Genomic DNA, 17,499 nt, shown 5'->3' on the forward strand with positions numbered 1-17,499 from the left:
TCTTAGGCCATTGAACCTAATGCGACATCGTTCGGTCGTCTTTTTCTAATTAAAAAAAAAAAAATCTTAAGTTTTTTCTCCGTTTTCCTTTGTAATTTTAAGTGACATACGCTGCTAATCTACAATTTTAGTCCTAGATTAAGTATTTTTTCCTCATTTGCAAACGACAACGACAAACAAAGTCTCGTCCAAGTGGCATCGCTTGTTTACGAAAGGGAAAATTGCGCCGGAGTCAGTCGATTTGAATTTCGTCGATTTGATTCGTACTTGGTGCGGTGAATTGAAACAACAAATGTTAGCCGTCGCTTTTGAGTTAAGTTGCCTTCATACGCATATGAACAACTTGTGCAAAAACAGAAGAATCCCTAGTTTCGAACGACCGGTTATCCTGGTAAGCTTACCAAGGTAAGCGACAAAAAGCGACAGGCGAGGTGGAGGAAAGATCTCAGGTGGGGTGGTCAGAGGTGGTCTGGGTCTTAAAAAACAAAACAACATGGCGGTACAAACGGGTCCCTTGACTTCGTAGGGTACTCTAGTAATTATGGCAACTTGGCCTCAAGCAAATCAGAAACGTCTCGATGCACGGTATAAAAGAGATTTACTTATCCTTACTTACTTTGGTTGTAATGTTCTAAGATCTGGTCGACGACTCTTTGCAATTTTATGCGCTTTTGCTTTCAGTTTTCATTGCGCTCTGAAGTTATCTAGTTTCTCCAATTTCATTCATTGCATTCTTCTTTGCTCCTCAATTCATCTTAATGTTTATTTCATAAAAAGGAATAACTATTCTCTCTTCACAGTAATGCAACTCTTGAGTTACAAACAGGCAGGGATGCGGATTCGAGTGGCAGCCAGTTGAACAAGAGCCCACATGCATCATTTGAAAATTTGGCCCTTTCTGTGGATTCACAAGCCTTGAGCGAAATTTCATCGTTCCCTACAGACTCAATAAGCACCCCACAGGGTGAAAGATTACAAGTGTCTGTGATTTCACCTTCATCTGCCACAGAAGTAAGCAAGTTTATACTTTCTCGCAAGCACATTACATTATACACCATTAAAATTTTACTCTCATTTAAGCTGAATTTTCTTATTTCCCAAGAACAATAAGAGAGTGGAAGAGTCTCCCCTCTGAAACAATAGACCCTATGCAAAAATGGCTGCCTTTAAATTATTCTTTTGTTCATATTCAAAATAGCCCAACTAATCTCGTTCAGGATAACAAATTCTTTTGAATTTTTGTCTCAAAAACGAGGTTAGCTGGGCTATTTTGAATATGAACAAAAGAATAATTTAAAGGCAGCCATTTTTGCATAGGGTCTATATTCACCATATCTCTGTTATCTACTATTAGTAATAGTCCTAGAGTAGCGAAAAGCGTGGCGTTTTTTTTCGTTTTATTCCCAAATATATATTTCTTGGACTTGCAGAGAAGAGAATTGACAAACTCAACCCACATATGAAGCCAAGTCTGGGAATCGAATCCGGCTCACATTGGTGGGAGGGGAGTGCTCTCACCACTGCGTCACCCCTGCTCCTTATTAAAATACGGGTAGTCGTAATGTGATACATGTACCTTAACACTGATAAAAAATACTCAAGGTTAAGTACAAGAATAGTTAAGTGTTCTTTTGTATGTCTCGCATTGTGGTCTCTTGTGATGTAGATCACAATGTTTGGACTACAGTCTGCTGCATGGTTTTCCTCAGGCAACAAGGTTGACTGGTTGTTAGTCACCTATGATTCAGGATGCTCAGCTGTGATTGGTTGTTTTTTGGCAGTATGAGCTGGATCTCATCGTTGCATGGAGACGCTCACTGAACTGAGTTCTCACCACACACAATTCTACCATAGTGCCAATGGTTATCATGATACTGATCACATTCTGGTCATCAGGGAGCAAAGCAAAGTGCAACTCCTAGAAAAATGAATCCATTACTTTAAGCAGAAAGGAAGCCCTTTCATCAAGATTACCAGAACAGCAATCCCAGTTCTGTGCATGTGCATCACCAGCTCTGTTGAGGAAGCTCTCAGGGATTCCTTTGCATGTAACACTTAGGAGAGATCAATCTCATTTGTGATGCTTCAGTATCTCTAATGCCACTGAGTCCATTTTTGGCAAAATAAAAAGCCAGAACTTGGAATGGTTTGAAATAAATTATTGGCATTGCTAAACTAGAGCCAGCACTGCAGGCCAAATGAGTAGGCCTTGTCAAGCTCGAGAACCAGCCCTCATTTCCTGTACTCAAAAGAGCCAGAAATGATGCTCTGCCTCAGCATGTTGCTTGACACTGTGCCAAGGACAACTGGCTGATTTACAGTGTAGTTGAGCAATAAACCTCTCAGCTTACTGTGGCAATATTGTTCCTTGATTTGTAAGATGACATGAAGAAAGCCTTCAGCCCCAGCCATGTCATTATATCTGACTGGCACAAACAAATGGAAAGGTGGAAGAAGAACTGTGTAAGGAAATCAACAATCCCCCTCTTTGGAGGAACTCAGCAAAGCCATTGACGACTCCCTTTCTGGTGTCAAAGTGGTCATGAAAGATGGTGTTCGTTCAGATGCTATCAAGACTGGGAAGAAGGTACTATGGCACAGGAGTTGCCAGATGCCAACATCATTGCACTCTACAAGAAAAAGGGCATGATAATTGCAACACATACTAGGAAATCTCACTCCTCAGCATCATCAGGGAGGCAGACACCTGCTGCTACACCCAGTCAGTATAGTCACTCGGAAAACAAGTGTAGCCAGAGGAACAATCATGCTATTTACGATGTGGAAGATCAACAGTTTACCTGATCTTTTACTCGTCTGCAAAAGATTAGATGACCCCTCAAGCTCCTTAGCGTGATTCTCTTTTCATGAAGACTTGCCAGGCACAGTTCAGTGTGATGGCTCGTCCTCTGACCCCTTTTCTAACAAGAGTAGAGTGAAGGAAAGTTGAATGTATATTTGCTTCATCAGTTTTCATCATACATCTCCCTTTCCCTACTTTTTTCCTGTGCTTTCAGCCTTTCCCAATATGGTGTATACCTCCACATCAGAAGCAATGGCAGGCTTTTCATTAACCTTGGCTGCCTCCAAGTGAAAAACGTCTAACATAGTGCAGGAGGCACTTGTGAGGGTGATGCTTTTGATGACAATGCACGTACGATTATGCACTCTGAGGGGGCATTGTAGTGACTGGTCATCTGCATCATGCAGAGACCTTACCTGAACGGTCAGCCATAATGAGGACAAGACGTGTGAATCACTCATCTCCATCTACTACTTGACCCGTGAGGTTGCTGAGAACTTCAGTTACCTTGGTTCCATTGTTTCCAGCAAACTGTCGCTAGATGTTGATGTTGAGGCAGTGTGGCCGAGTGGTTAGGGCGCTTGCCTTGAGATCCGGAGATCCCAGGTTCAAGACCCGCTCTGACCACTCGCTGAATTTGTTCCTGGTAGTCCCTGGTTCAACTTCCCAGCTGGTTCAACTGGTTTGCCTCCGGCCAGTTGGGATTCTTAACAGTTGTTGTTGTTGTGTTCTGTTGTTTCCTTGATTGTTTCATTGGCCCTGAAAATCCCCTATGGGGAGTGGTCAATTAAGTATGTATTGTATTGTATTGGCAACGCAGCTGCAATACAACATGTATGTGCAGCCATGGTTCAGCTGTCCAAGAGAGGATTCAACTTACTCTATCCAGCGATGATACACTCTCCGGTTTATTGACTGGAGTGGCTCTATTGTCTCCCGAGGTAAATGGATGCCAATAACAAAAACAATATTGATTGATTTCAATCCCTTGCTTTTTTAATGAATTCTCCTCCAGAGGTCTGCTGTCGTGTGATTCTCATGTTGTTGTGTTTCTTTATCTTTGGCATTCGTTCCTCTGAAAGTCTTCTTTGATATCCTTGTTGAAACCTTCTGCGGCAATTTTACAGTTTCAAAAAAGAGGTGATCTACCTGTACATCACAATATTGAGAACACCATGAGACAAACAAAGGTTACGTGATCATTTGTTGTTGTGTTATTGTAACCAGTGTAACTAATGTAAGGAAAAAGGCTAGCTCTCTAATGTACGAACTTTACTTCAAGTTGATTACCCACCCAGTATTATTTTCGTTGGTAATGGGCACACTTGTGTAGTAAAAATTTAAGGAGAATAGGGAGATGGGACGAGAAGCTTTATTTTCCCACTATTTCTTCCCTTCTTTGGGTCTCTTGTTATTCCAATTCCCACCCTTAGCATCCCTTCCTCCATCCCCGCCCCCACCCCCACCCCCTTCCTATTAAACAGTGCTTGGAAATTATTAACAACAATGATATATGGAAGTGTAAGTGAGTTCACATTCACAGCAAGGTACATGTCCATCACTTTCACCAGTTGACAGCTTCTCCTCAAAGTCGTTACATGTAATGACCAATTTGATTAAAAAAAACTTTCAAAATTGAGTATCAAAGGTAACTGAAAAGGAAAGATAATATTAAGAGAGAGAAATAAAGTGACTGGATAAAACTAACAACATTCAAGCTGAAAACAACAAGCTCAAATAAACAAGTCACAAGACGGATGTGACAACAAGGAACAACTCATTAAGAGAATGGCTTAAAAGTAGCTAAACAACAGCTACAAAACTTGATCAAAAATGAACCTGAACGTGACCAATTTGAAGGGCAACCTATGATACATGATATAATGGCATTATGCAAAATAAAATTAACTAATACAAAAACAACCTAAAAACACAAAAACAGCTGATTAAAGAGTCAGAGAACAAAAACCTTAAAACACAAAGGAACAAATTTAAATAAACACTAGAATTCTAAATGATTACAGTACAAAATTTTTCCCACCAGCAGACACCAAGGTGAATAATATTCCTTTACAACGGCTCCTTAGAGGTGAACAGGTGCTAAATAGTAACCTCTGAGTTAACCAATCACAACAGGCAAAGAGCACTATTCACTTGACTGTACAGCTAGTCTTCGTAACTTGACTTGTTTGCTTAATTTAAGGTACGAACACTTCTTAGACCTACATATTTGAAATTAAACAAAATTTAAAGTGTTTCAACCTCTGCTTTGAAAACCACAATACACTGTATGAATTTTAAACCAAAATGAATGTGTTATGCAATTCATGAATTTACCGTCTGATACTGAGACCACTTATGAAGTTTGGACATGGCTAACATTATTTTCAAAGTGTTTGATCAAAGCAAAGACTTGAAAAGACACTTAGTCTAGTCTAGCCATTTCTCTTTAAGGATGAAAAACTTAAATGTATCCTTTTCCAGCACTAAAATTATGTTCCTTTCCCTACAGTCTATGCCAAGGAGTGATGGAAATTTGACCATTGGCAGTGTTAGTATATTTATTGCATTTCTTCTTCTTGTCGTTGGTGCAGTTTTGGTCGCAGTTTACAAATCAAAGAAAAATGTACATAAAAGTGAGTACATCTTTGTGTCTTGTACCGTACTAGTTTATTTCACATTTCAGATTATGTACTTAGAAATACATAAAATAAATTAAATGTCCTTTCTCGAATGGACTTTCCCATTCATTTTGTTGAAAAATTGTTGTGTTGTCAGTAATTCACGAAAAAAAATTTAACCCATAATTTAACTTATTGTTAAACAAATTTTCTTTGCCAGAGTGCTTTAATTTTACGATTCCCATTCATGGTATGAGGCGCCTCAATTGAGTGGTTTAATCATACTTGTCGGAGCACAATCAGAAGCATTTCCTAAATGGCTTCCTTTCCAACCATATTATTGTGTATTGTCCTCTGGTATCCCTCAGGGGACAATTCTGGAACCGTTCCTTTTTCTCTTACACATTAATGATCTACCGAATTATCTTTCACACTCAGCCCCGAATGTATGCTGATGACACCCACTTGATGCTTGCAGGCAATAATATTGACAGTATTGAACTTAATCTCAATAAAGATCTTGCCAGCATCAGTGAGTGGCTTATAGATAATAAGCTTACACTAAATAAATCTAAAACTGAATTTATGCTAATTGGTTCTCGGCCAAGACTGAGGTTGTTTAACCAATAACCATTCCCCCACTCTAAAAATTGACTGAGCCCAGATAAGCCATTGAACTCTTTTTGATTTCAGTCTCAATTCTTTTTTCTTTTTGTGGCAGATATAATAATTGCTAGCGAACTGCTCAGGGCAGCAGGATTATTTGGATTTACAGGTGCCAGTAGTCAATAATAAATTTGTTTTGCTTTAGTTCCACAATGGTACATGTGTATCATTTGTATTTAACTTTTTGAACTGGTGAAGTGATACTTAAAATTTACTTTTCTTGAGTTTCACAACCTTGGTTGTGAGGTTTACACAACAGAGCAGAGGCCTCTCCAGACCACAACACAAGGAATTTCATCTTGTACCCTTTTTGAAAGAGTGTGTGGGTTGTTTAACATCCCATGTTAATGTTATGTGAAAGGGCAACTGAAGGCAAAAAAATAAGCATTTTTTAATTTACACTTTAGACCATGCACAATAATGTTTTCAGATTTTTTTTCTGGCATATCCATCATTTTTCCACCTAAAAAAATAGTTTTTATTCCAATTTTGGGCCATCAGCATTGTGGCTCAGAATGGGGAAGTCAGTGGTCATTTTTGCAGCTTGTGAAGTATGATAATTATGGGGAAGACATGTGAGAGCGTCCCATAAAGGAGCATTGTTTTGACTCATGTTTGTGGAGAATATTGAGTCCACGAAGAAATAGCAAAACAATGAAGAAAATATCCACAGCAGCACTTCTTTCTCTTGAGTATGAAATCTCTCTTCCCCATATCATACGCCACAGCAGGTGGCTGATTTAGTTTTTGAGGCCGCACTGAAAAGGCCGAAAAGGCCGGAAAAGCCCAACTTTGAACATAATTTTCTCGCAAAAAAAGGAGATGAGAAGAAATAACCCCACAAACTTTACTTACGCTAGGCTTTCCAAAAACAATGTTGGAAAAATTGCTGACTTTGGCCTTCAGGTCTCCTTTAATAGCCAGGGTTGTGAGGCAGTGCCTATGGTTTGTAGCCCTTTAATATCTGAGAAGACTCTTAGGGATAGCGTAGTGGTTATAGCACTCACTTCCCACCAATGTGGTCCAGGTTCAATTTTGGACTCGTGGCCATGCGTGGTTTAAGTTTGTTGTTGGTTCTTTGCTCTGCTCTGAGATGTTTTTCTGTGGGTTGTCCACTTTTCCCCTCTACTCAAAAACCAACATTTCTAAATTCCAATTAGATCAGATGCGGGACCTCCGTGAAAACCACTTTCGTGTGAGCGGAGCTTCCTGAGTAAATATCATTAATTACCTACCTAGATGTTGTTACAAACTTTAAGGCAGCACCTTCTCCTCAGTTATTTTAATACCCTGAGTGTTGGTCCAGCTGCAACCTCCCACTGGGTAGTCCAATTCCTAACCAACTGAGGCATCCTGTTGGCAGCTACAATGTATGTATTCACTTCCTTTGTGAAATTGTTAGATCACAGAATTCAGAAAGACTCTCCGCACCATGCATGCTTTCGAAACAAGAAACTGTGTTTTGCTTAACTCACTTACATGTACAAACACCCTCCACGGTTAAAATTTTAAACAAAAGGTGAATTAATTAAAATCATGCCCAAGCGTCAAGCCACTCCACTTACAGATTTTTTACCATCACACGCAACATGATTCCTGTAGTGTGCGATGCGATTCCTGTAGCGTGCGACACGATTCACATTGCACGCGGGGGTGCATGGTAACTTACCTGTACTTTTGAGCGTTTTTACCTACTTTACATTGTCGTTTCCTTATAACAATGTTTAGTATACTGTATAATAAAAAAATGATTAGGGTCTTTTGAATGCAATAATTTTATCAGTTCATTCAAGGTTTGTGTGAGCATCATGATAGGACCTAGTCAGTTAACTTAATTCTTAGTTTCACTAGTTATCATGAAATGGCGAGAGAACCAAAACTAGTCTTACACTTTGCAGAGCACTTTTGAGTGGGTTACTACCAAGGTTATCTTCTACATTATGTTTTGTTATGCTTCCATACCAGTAATTGGAAGGTCATTATAATTTCAAGTCCAATAATTTGAGCATTCAGAAGAATGAAGGGCTAAAGACATAGGAGGCCCATGTTGCATTTTTGGCCATTTTTCAATTTTGCTCAAAACTGCAAGTGATCTAGAACTGAACTTAAGAATGCTGCCTTGTGATTTTTCTATGATTTGTGCCATAAGCTAAATAAATATGCAAAACATTGTCAGCTCCGTTTTTGAAACGAAGAACAAAAGAGAGCTATTGTTTTCTTGAAACAATGACATTAGTGAAGCTGAAAGCCAATTGAAAACTATTCAGCGTTTGCTCCAATTTCACCAAGGTTAGCTTAAAGATTTTCTCAAGGCCTTATCATTATTTTTTTATACGTCAATCCGAGGTGAGCGATTCAAGTTGATCCAGTCCATTTTGTACCTGCTTCTTGTCATTCAGTATATGCTATACAGTCATATGACTCACTTTTTTTTATCTTGGTGTCTTTAGGTGGAGTAACAAACTGGCTAGGAATAAAACTTATCTTCAAGAAGATTCCAGGAGTATTTTTCAGGTGGGTGATATTGAGAACACACGATACATGTACCAAGAATATTATGTACAAGTATTGATGACCAGCTGGTGGCTCTGTTGGTTGAGAATCCGGCTCTTGTGCAGGAGATCGCAGGCTCAAATCCGGGTCTTCAGGGGTTTAATTAGAAGCCAGAACCTGGGTACTAGCACCCATCTACGCTGAGTACAGTACCCGCCTTCGCTCCAGAGCTCTCAAGATCAAAAGCCAAACTATATATAGGGGTGTCCCCTTACTCTATCACAAGGTCCCTTCTACACATACTTTAAAGCTTAATGAAACCCCTGGGTCTTCAAAACTGAGCAGAAAGTGCTGCCTTTGTAATTTCATCTGCAAAAGGTTATAAACTTTTAAGTCTTATTGGAAAGGACTATAAACTTATTCCATTTAACCTTTCGTGTTTAATAATCGTCTCTGTGAGATGTTTACTTATAGGAACCCACATACTGTTTGTGAAGAGGAGGGGGCAGACCCCTGTGTTGTGGTCTGTCCTCCTTTCACATTCATGGGTGGGTTGATTGCCAGAGCTGGTGTCTTACAGGCTGTCATGTCTGATCTCATACTAGAGGAAGAAATGTAAATTGCCATGAAAATGTATGGGATACTGTATGTGCGGTGTATAAACCATTACCACGTCCATATTATTTACATGGCATATTCATTCTTAATCTAAATCAGTTCTAACTCATTTACTAGTTTTTCCATCCTTTTTACAGTGGAGCAGTAACCAAAAACTTTGTTGCTACCAAGAAATTGCTGGCAAATTTTATTTTGGAGTCATTTTTTAGTACATCACAAGTGAAGCAGTACATTGACGAAAAGACAAGTTGCTATGTGAACTTAGATGCCATTGGTGAGTATTTCTAATCATGTGTATTCATTTTACCAGTATCTAACCATACAATTTAACAAGTTGTCTTTGCCACTCTGGTCTTTGGTAGAGGAGGCTGGATCAAAGTTTAAAGTAAGTTAAAAAACAAATGAGGAGAAAGTGCTGTTTTTGTTATAATGATTACTACGAATGTTATAATTTTTAATGTTGAAAGACATAAAGGAAGATACCCCATAGGTCCTGTTGGCACATTTGTTCATGAAGAGACAGAACGAATACACAGTTCCCCGAGAGTGGAGCTTTTTTTCCCAGTCAGATGGGGTCTGACATATTATTGTTATCATTACTGACATTGTTATCGTTGTCATCATTGTTATGATAATGATGATGATTGTCAAATAATTTTGTTATATATCTAGACTTTCACTCAACAAAACAAGCACTGTGATTGGTCGCATGCCCCTGATCAAATTCTGCAGTTGTTGCCTGCTCCGGATGTTTTGCTGCGATTGTTGAAGGAAAAGTCTAAAGATATAACAAAGCACTCACCGTATTTACCCGTGTATAATACACGCCCGTATATAATACGCACCCCAATTTTGGACTGTATTTTGAAAAAAAAAAGTTAGAGCAAAAAGCAGAGAAATTGTTCATGCAAAACTAGTGTGAAAAAAAGCCATTTCCTGGATCAGAAAATTTGTTCCGCTACATACAACAGTAAAGTAAATAAGCCTATGTTAAGTTTTTAAAAACTGAAACCTTTATACAAACTTAAACTCGTAGTCACAATCGAACAGCACTTCTCTCGCACAAGATTCGTCATCGACAAGTTCATCTTGTTGTGAGTGTTAAGTATTTATGAGTCAATGAGTCAATGAGTCAACGAGTTAGTGCAGTTAATTAAACCATAAAATGAAAGCTAAAATTTCAGAGAGTGCTTAGGCCTAATCACTGAAATGAGGGCTTAGGCTTAATCAACAAATTATTGCTATATTCAATTTGACTGTGATTCTCATTGACTCATGACTCATGACTCATTGACTCATTTGACTCACAAGATCGTCTTGTGTGTTATCAAGGTTTTTTCACTACTCCATATTTGACAAAATACGACTCAATCATCTCTTCAGGCAGAACGGAGGTCAATCCGCCAATAATTACTGCTAAATTGGTGTTTTCTCTGTAAATGCTGCTTTCATGCTTTCAGTCACATGAGCTTCGAAAGCATAAACAAGCAGGCTTTTTCATCTCCCCAGTCCCAACACGTGGAGCACGCCAAACTCTTCATTGCTCGGCATCCAGTCGGCCTTTCTCTTGGGCGTCGCTGATAACCCTGTGCTTGTTTTCAATGTTAGGCACCGTTTTCCTCTTGAAAATCACCATTGGTCTTAATTTTGATCCATCACCAGCACGCGCCAACAAAACAGTTGCGTGACATTAATTTTCTTCTCTGTATTGTAATGTTGATCATTCAGTTCGGCTGCATATCGATGATCAGTGGCATTTTGTCCATATTTTTCCCGTAACATGTAGTGGGTAATTGTGTTCTTTGCAAAGTTTTATAATATAACAGTGTGAAATCGGGTGATCTTCAGCGAAATAAAGAAGCGTTATTTACTTTTCAATCAAAAACCAATGCGTCTTTGTTTTTATGCTAATGAGGGACGCGTGTCTAAAACAAAGGATTCCGTGTATAATACGCATCTCAATTTTCGGAGCTGTTTTAGCGGGAAAAAAGTGCGTATTATACACGGGTAAATATGGTAATGTATGGACCCCAGTATGGTACCTTGAGAAACTAGTTACTTTTTTTTTTCCACTAAAATCCTGATGTTTCCCTCGACTTTGTCTCGTGAAACATCAGGACTCTCAGGAAAACAAAACTAACTGTTTTCCTAGGGACCATACATTAATGTGTATAATGAAGAGATTTCCACACTCTATCCACCTCTTTAATGGGTATGATAGTTGATAATTCTTTTTCTTGTTATTGGGTTTTAAATACTTTTTTACATCCAACCTTCAAACATAGCAATTTAATTTATGTAAGAAATTAATTACACCCTAATACCTTGGGTGCCAGTGGTTATTGCTTCCTAACATCTTGTTTATATGGGTACAAAAATAAATGCATAGTTTCCATGGAACATTGGAACTCACAAATGACCAGCTCCCAACGTCAGTGGCTTCATAGCTCAGTTGGTTAGAGCGTCGCACCAGTATCGCAAGGTCACAGGTTCAAACCCCGTTGAAGTCCTGAATTTTTCAGGCTTCTTTACGCAATTGCAAAAATTGCGTTAATAACTGCGAGGATCATAGCTTTACTTGATACATGTAAGTACTCACTAGATGTGTAGTTGTTACATGTACATTACTGTGCATAGTGGTATGAGAAGCAAAGTATGTCGCGGCAATAATATTATTTACTTAGGCTAATGACTGACGTTTGTTTGTTTGTTTGAATGTTTAATAGATGATCAACTGGAGAAGATTCTTAACTCAGCAAGATGCACAGCAATGATAAATGAACAACTAAATTTCTTCATGGGCACGCCAGAGGGTATTTTGTGAGAACTTTATTTAACAAACAAGTCATTGATCTCCTGTAAATTTAGTCAGATTTTGTTTTCTTCCTGGCCATTCCTGTAGTAATGATGGTCTTATTACTATTGTTACTTACGTTGTGTACAATGTGCATTTAATTTTGATCACTAAATATTATTTTTGAGATGAGGAGAACAATAGAGTACCAGAGTTGAAAAAGACTTAGAGTGCTCAGAGAAATGAAAACCAACAAACTTTAATAGTCTGCTTAAGACATAGACAAGGGTGACATTGAAAGGTCTTGACAGAAGGCTTGCAAGGGCTCTTGATGATGCACTGCTTTTCTAGCATCCTGAACAAAACTGCTTCCCAACAACAAACACTATCAATTGTGTGATTTTTTTACTTTTTTTTATCTATGCTTGCTTTCAGGTCTCAAACTTCAGATGCTTGGAGTCACTAAAGCCAAACTGAAGCCTCTTGTAAAGCCACAACTGATGAAGATGAAAATTTCCATGGTTCCTCTGGTAAGGTTGCTTTTACTATCTTAAAAATTATTGTTAGTTTTCACCAGTCGTCACAGTGGCCATGCTTGTGTCAGCGTTTTGGGAATTTAAATGAGGTTAAACGAAGTTTAACCAAGTAAACAACTAGGAGCGACTGCAGTTAATTGGTCAGTGGTTGTAGTATACTGGCGCATGCGTGGAATACCTCGTGCTTTGGGCTGTATCGCTTATTTATCTGTGTGGCGGGAAGTAGGAGCATTGTGTGTGGAGCGTTTAGCGGTTTTTGTTCCCTCCCTCCCCACCCTCTGCTTTCCACTGTGTATCAGTGTGATGGGTGCCCATTCTTCTCGGGGGTGTGGGGGCTCATGGCTGGGTTGTCAGGTCTTGCCAGCCATCGGTGCAGTCTCCATCTTGGAACTGGCTGCCAATAGTGGAAGCTCCAGGATGTTTCAGGCACCCAACCTCCAAAGAGCGACGATGTTGTTTATAATAATATTATTATTGCTTTGTTCACAAGCTTTATGGTATTTGGGACTCAAATTGGCAATGACCACAAGCACCACCAGTATCTTATAATAGATGTGTTTGACTAAGCCAGAAGCTTCAAGGCAGCTACTGCTTAATAGTCTACCTATGTACTTAAAGGTTTCACCAATGTTCTCGATCCTCTGCCAAACACATTTACCAGTACTCCACATGTGAACATAAATTTGCCTTCCTTTTAATCTTGTGTCATCCATCCTCCCTTTTATTATTTGATCATAATATATACTTAGTAAATGATTATACACTTATAAAAAAGCTATTTTGGCTAATGTGCCACTTTTTAATCAAGCCGTTTCCTTGGCATGCATTCCTTTTTTTTTTTAATCTGGCCCTTTCATAGCCTACTATGTCACTGTTTAATACTTGGGGTCGTGCTTTATTCTCCCCACCAGAATAACTGATACATGTTTACTCACCTTCATAAAATTGGAAGGTATTTGTAGGGCAAGGGATCGATGAAGAAATAATGTTGATGAGGATGTTTATTTTTCCCCAATTTTTCACGGTAATGGTTACAGAAGTGATTACAGGGCTGTAGTAGTGCAGCCAGCTACAGTTGTTTGATTGTTAAAGATATTGTTCGAGTGGATGGCACCATACAACACTGAAAGGACAACTATGTCACAGGATTCATAAGCTGATAAGATCAACTGTTCACATTCCACCAAAATACATAGCATAAAACAATGTAAAAGCGATAGCCATATTAAGAAATAAGATTTAATGATGTTTCCAAAGGATCTTGATACTAGCAGGCTAGTCAGAACTTTAAAGAAAACGACAAAACTTTTACGTTTGTAAGACATGTTTTGACAGAAACTTCTGTCATCTTCAGTTGATTAATGTACAAAGCGTAGAAGTTGAATTTATAAGTAGGAAAAAGTGCTAATTATGCTGGTAACAACGAAATGTACATAAAACGTGACAATGTGAGAATTAAAAGGATAGTTTTAGATTGACATGATGTAATTGATGATTCAAAGAAGGTTGTTCTCTTTTAATATGAATAGCTTCTTTTACCTTAAGTTGAAAACTCGTAGAGGCGTGATCTCTGTCGAAACATTTCTCACAAACTTAAAAGTTTTGTCGTTTTCTTTAATTAAAATAAGATTTAATGAATAGGTTTAAAAGCTATTAAAAATAAATAAAATTAGCATCCGTATTGGTGAATAAACAAGACTCTATGTAGAAGTAGAGTTTTGCTAGTAGTTTCTTTCTTTGATTAGCTTTAGTTTCGGTAAAGTTTGGTGTGGCTTGGGTAGTGTAAATTCCACGAAGTGAAGCAAACAGTTCTGACTCATAAATTAAACCCTATCATTTGTTTGTCTTTATTTTTTTCAGTTGCTTTCCTGCATAGAGTCCATCGAGTTGTTAAATGCTGACCATCTTCGAGTACACGTATGTACCTGTAGTCTTGTCCTTCTATGATGTTCCAGTTAAACGCTTTCCTTTTGGAGAAGAAAAGGAAAGTCTGTTGACACTATTTGATTTTTATTTAAAATCATAAGACATCAATAAAAGAAAAAACACTTGTTATGTGTAGGCATCAGATTAAAGAAGGATGATTGTTTTTAGCCAACATTCATTTCTTGAGTTAAATAACAATAATATAAAAAATAGAGATTCTTCCTGTAGCTGGCAAGTACTAGCTATATCGGCCTTTTAGTTATTTTCTAGTGGGCACTGTACCTTACTTAAGAATAAGTCCTGTTTCTTATTTTGTGGTTCTCTTTTTACGCGTGGTGCAAAATATTTTATTGTTGTTTCTAACCACTAGAGCTTCATTTGATTATACAAATTTTTGCACGGCAGCCATGTTGCATGGCAAGAACAATAGATTCTTTTTCCTATGGGAACAAATGTTCTTTCTAATGCAAAACATTTTCATTGTTCCTGCCATGCAACATGGTTGCCGTGCAAAACCTCTTTTGGTTATCTGTTTTCTTGGAATATTATTCCAGATAGTGGATTTGATCTCAACAAGAACTCATGAATTATCTGCTCAACAAGTCAAACATGTAAGTCTAGTTTCAAGAGAGCTCTATGAATTTTGTATAGGTAATAACACCATTTCAAGTGCAATTTGGAATGAATAAGCACAAGTTAATTTTTTTCAAAGACGAACAAAATTACACGAGTCCATACGCCTTATTCCAAAATGGCCGCCATTTAGATATTCTTTTGTTTTTATTGAAATTAGACAGACCTTGACGCCTCGTTCAAGGCAAAATATTCTTTTGAATTTTCAGCTCAAGAACGAGGCATCAAGGGCTAATTTGAATAAAAACAAAAGATTATTTAAATGACGGCCATTTTGGAATAAGGTCTATAGGATAGGTGCAATTTGTAGTCAGGTCTGAAAAAATTTACATGTACAAACAAGTTCTTATTTATTCCAAATTGCACGAGAAATTTCATTTGATTGCTTTGATCATCGACCAATCAGAATGCTTTGTTTTCTTTATTTGTTTTTCTTGTTTTTGTTTTTTTTTTTTTTGCACCGTGTTACATTCTGTGTTACATGTACCTGAAAACTGCTCTTCTATTAATCAACCACAATGGAGTAATTTTCATCATTACGGGTACATAATTTCCTAGTTATGTAAGCGATAAATTGCAAGTGGCCCAACGAATGATAGGGTCACCTTACGCAAGGGTGAACGCAACAAGATCGCCTACAACACCATCAGACATGATTGCATTATATTCTTTATTACTTGTCCCGCATACCAAATGTACACCAACTGTCAAGGAATTATACTGGCATAGGCAATGTTAATGTTCAGAACAAGTAACAACTAAAAGATAAAGTAGTAATAATAATAATAATAATAATAATAATAATAATAATAATAATAATATCTTTATTTAGACTGAAAAGACCGATCAGCAAAATCAAAAGATTTGCTGGTAAAATCCTAGTATAAACCGCTGATCAGTAAAAATAGTAATATTGTAAAGAGATTAAAATGTTTAGATATTAAGATATGTACAAAAAGTGTATATACAGGATCACATCACAGAACGAGATATTAAGACTGACGGACACTACAATTAGGGTAATGACAACCTTTATACTCTTGATCCCGTTTGATCCCATGTGAATATGACTTGAAAATGACTTTGAGGTATTTCTCTGCGTGTTATTTTCCTCTCTGATATAAGGATCCCACGAGCCATTAACTTAAAAAACTATTAATAAACATTTTGCAGCATTTCTTCTGGTGGGAGGGGTGATATTTATCTTTTTTATACAAGTAATAGCTAGTAATACAAGTGCGGTTTTCCTAATTATTTGTACAGCTTGTCAAGGACGCTGTTTATCGACATCTTAGCTGGATTGTCTTCTGGGGGAGTCTGTTAGGAGCTATTATTGGTTGCCTTGCTGAACTTGCTTCGGTGTTTATCAGAGGCCCGACATGACAACTAAATACATATTTGGCGAGAGTCTGGGACCTGTCAGGGACATTTAACAGTAGGCCATTTCCAAGTTCATGTTTGCCTCCTCTTCAAAGCGAGGCTTAGACTCTCTTTGAAGAGGAAGCAGACATGAACTCGGAAATGGCCTATTCGCCGAAGTTAATTTCCGTTCTTAAATGGTCGTTACCATTTTTGACGGTCGATGCCATTCTTAGTTACCAAGCCTTTTTATTCGGTCAACTTTCAATAAATTGTTAGCATGCGAGCAGGCTCTCCGATGGACTGGGGTTGGGTGTAGAATGAGAGCCTGCCCGCGCGGCTTTGAATTTTGAATGTCGCGTCCAAATTTTGGACGCAAAATACTGATTGGCTTAAATTAAATACTTGGTGACGTCACCATTGACAAGCCCATTTCGCTTCGCAGAGATGAGGTGGTCAGAAATGCGTGTGAGAAAATCGTTGAATGTTGCAATTTTACCGTAACTTTACATAATTAAAGGTCGAGCAACATGATGCAATGGCTTCCCTGCTGGAATGAGAGGAAGTCCTAGCTGTTATCCACAGGATTCGGAAAAAGGCTTATTTTCCAACTGTTTTTCGTATCGGCCAATAGACAACGAAGGCGTCATCATGTCACCGTGGTAGTTTCCTCTCCTCTACAAAGCATTATCGCTGATCACATTTGGACAGAAAACTTGGGCCTTTCGGCTGCCTCAGTTGCTGATTTAATGATAGAGGAACTCTACACGATTTTAGAAAGTATGTGGTTAAGCCGAAAAGGCGGCTCGACAAATGACCGCTTGATCTCCTAGTAACTCCGCAAATTATACTCCAATACACTTGAAAACAAAATATTCCAATTTACAAATTATTGAATTAGTAAAATACATATCTGTAATCACAAATAGTCGATAAGCCTTTGAAATAAATGGTGTAGGTATTAGAAGATCTTTTGTATCCGTAAAGTGTGATATAGTAGTTGGTAACGTCTGTGTTTCATTAAAACATAAAAAAAAGGTAACTCCACTT

General features: G+C 38.1%; 1 protein-coding gene across 1 annotated transcript; it reads left to right on the plus strand.

Moving 5' to 3' along the window:
- Positions 1-459: 459 nt before the first annotated feature.
- On the plus strand, positions 460-17,418 carry LOC137989683 (uncharacterized). The gene is made up of 11 exons (XM_068835393.1): positions 460-585; positions 801-1,011; positions 5,316-5,439; positions 6,146-6,199; positions 8,541-8,604; positions 9,339-9,475; positions 11,928-12,014; positions 12,431-12,525; positions 14,392-14,448; positions 15,012-15,068; positions 16,354-17,418. Exons 1-11 carry the CDS (start codon positions 542-544, stop codon positions 16,471-16,473), a joined length of 1,050 nt encoding a protein of 349 aa, XP_068691494.1. The 5' UTR covers positions 460-541; the 3' UTR covers positions 16,474-17,418.
- The last annotated feature ends 81 nt before the right edge of the window (positions 17,419-17,499 follow it).

The sequence above is a fragment of the Montipora foliosa genome, chromosome 1 (assembly GCF_036669935.1).
Source record: "Montipora foliosa isolate CH-2021 chromosome 1, ASM3666993v2, whole genome shotgun sequence".
Lineage (NCBI taxonomy): Eukaryota > Metazoa > Cnidaria > Anthozoa > Scleractinia > Acroporidae > Montipora > Montipora foliosa.

Excerpts from the sequence above, each read along its gene's own strand:
- LOC137989683 (XM_068835393.1), top strand. The coding sequence starts at position 542 with ATGGCAACTTGGCCTCAAGCAAATCAGAAACGTCTCGATGCACG. Across the intron at positions 586-800 it reads CAGAAACGTCTCGATGCACG|TAATGCAACTCTTGAGTTAC; the intron begins GTATAAAAGAGA and ends CTCTCTTCACAG. Across the intron at positions 8,605-9,338 it reads ATTCCAGGAGTATTTTTCAG|TGGAGCAGTAACCAAAAACT; the intron begins GTGGGTGATATT and ends TCCTTTTTACAG.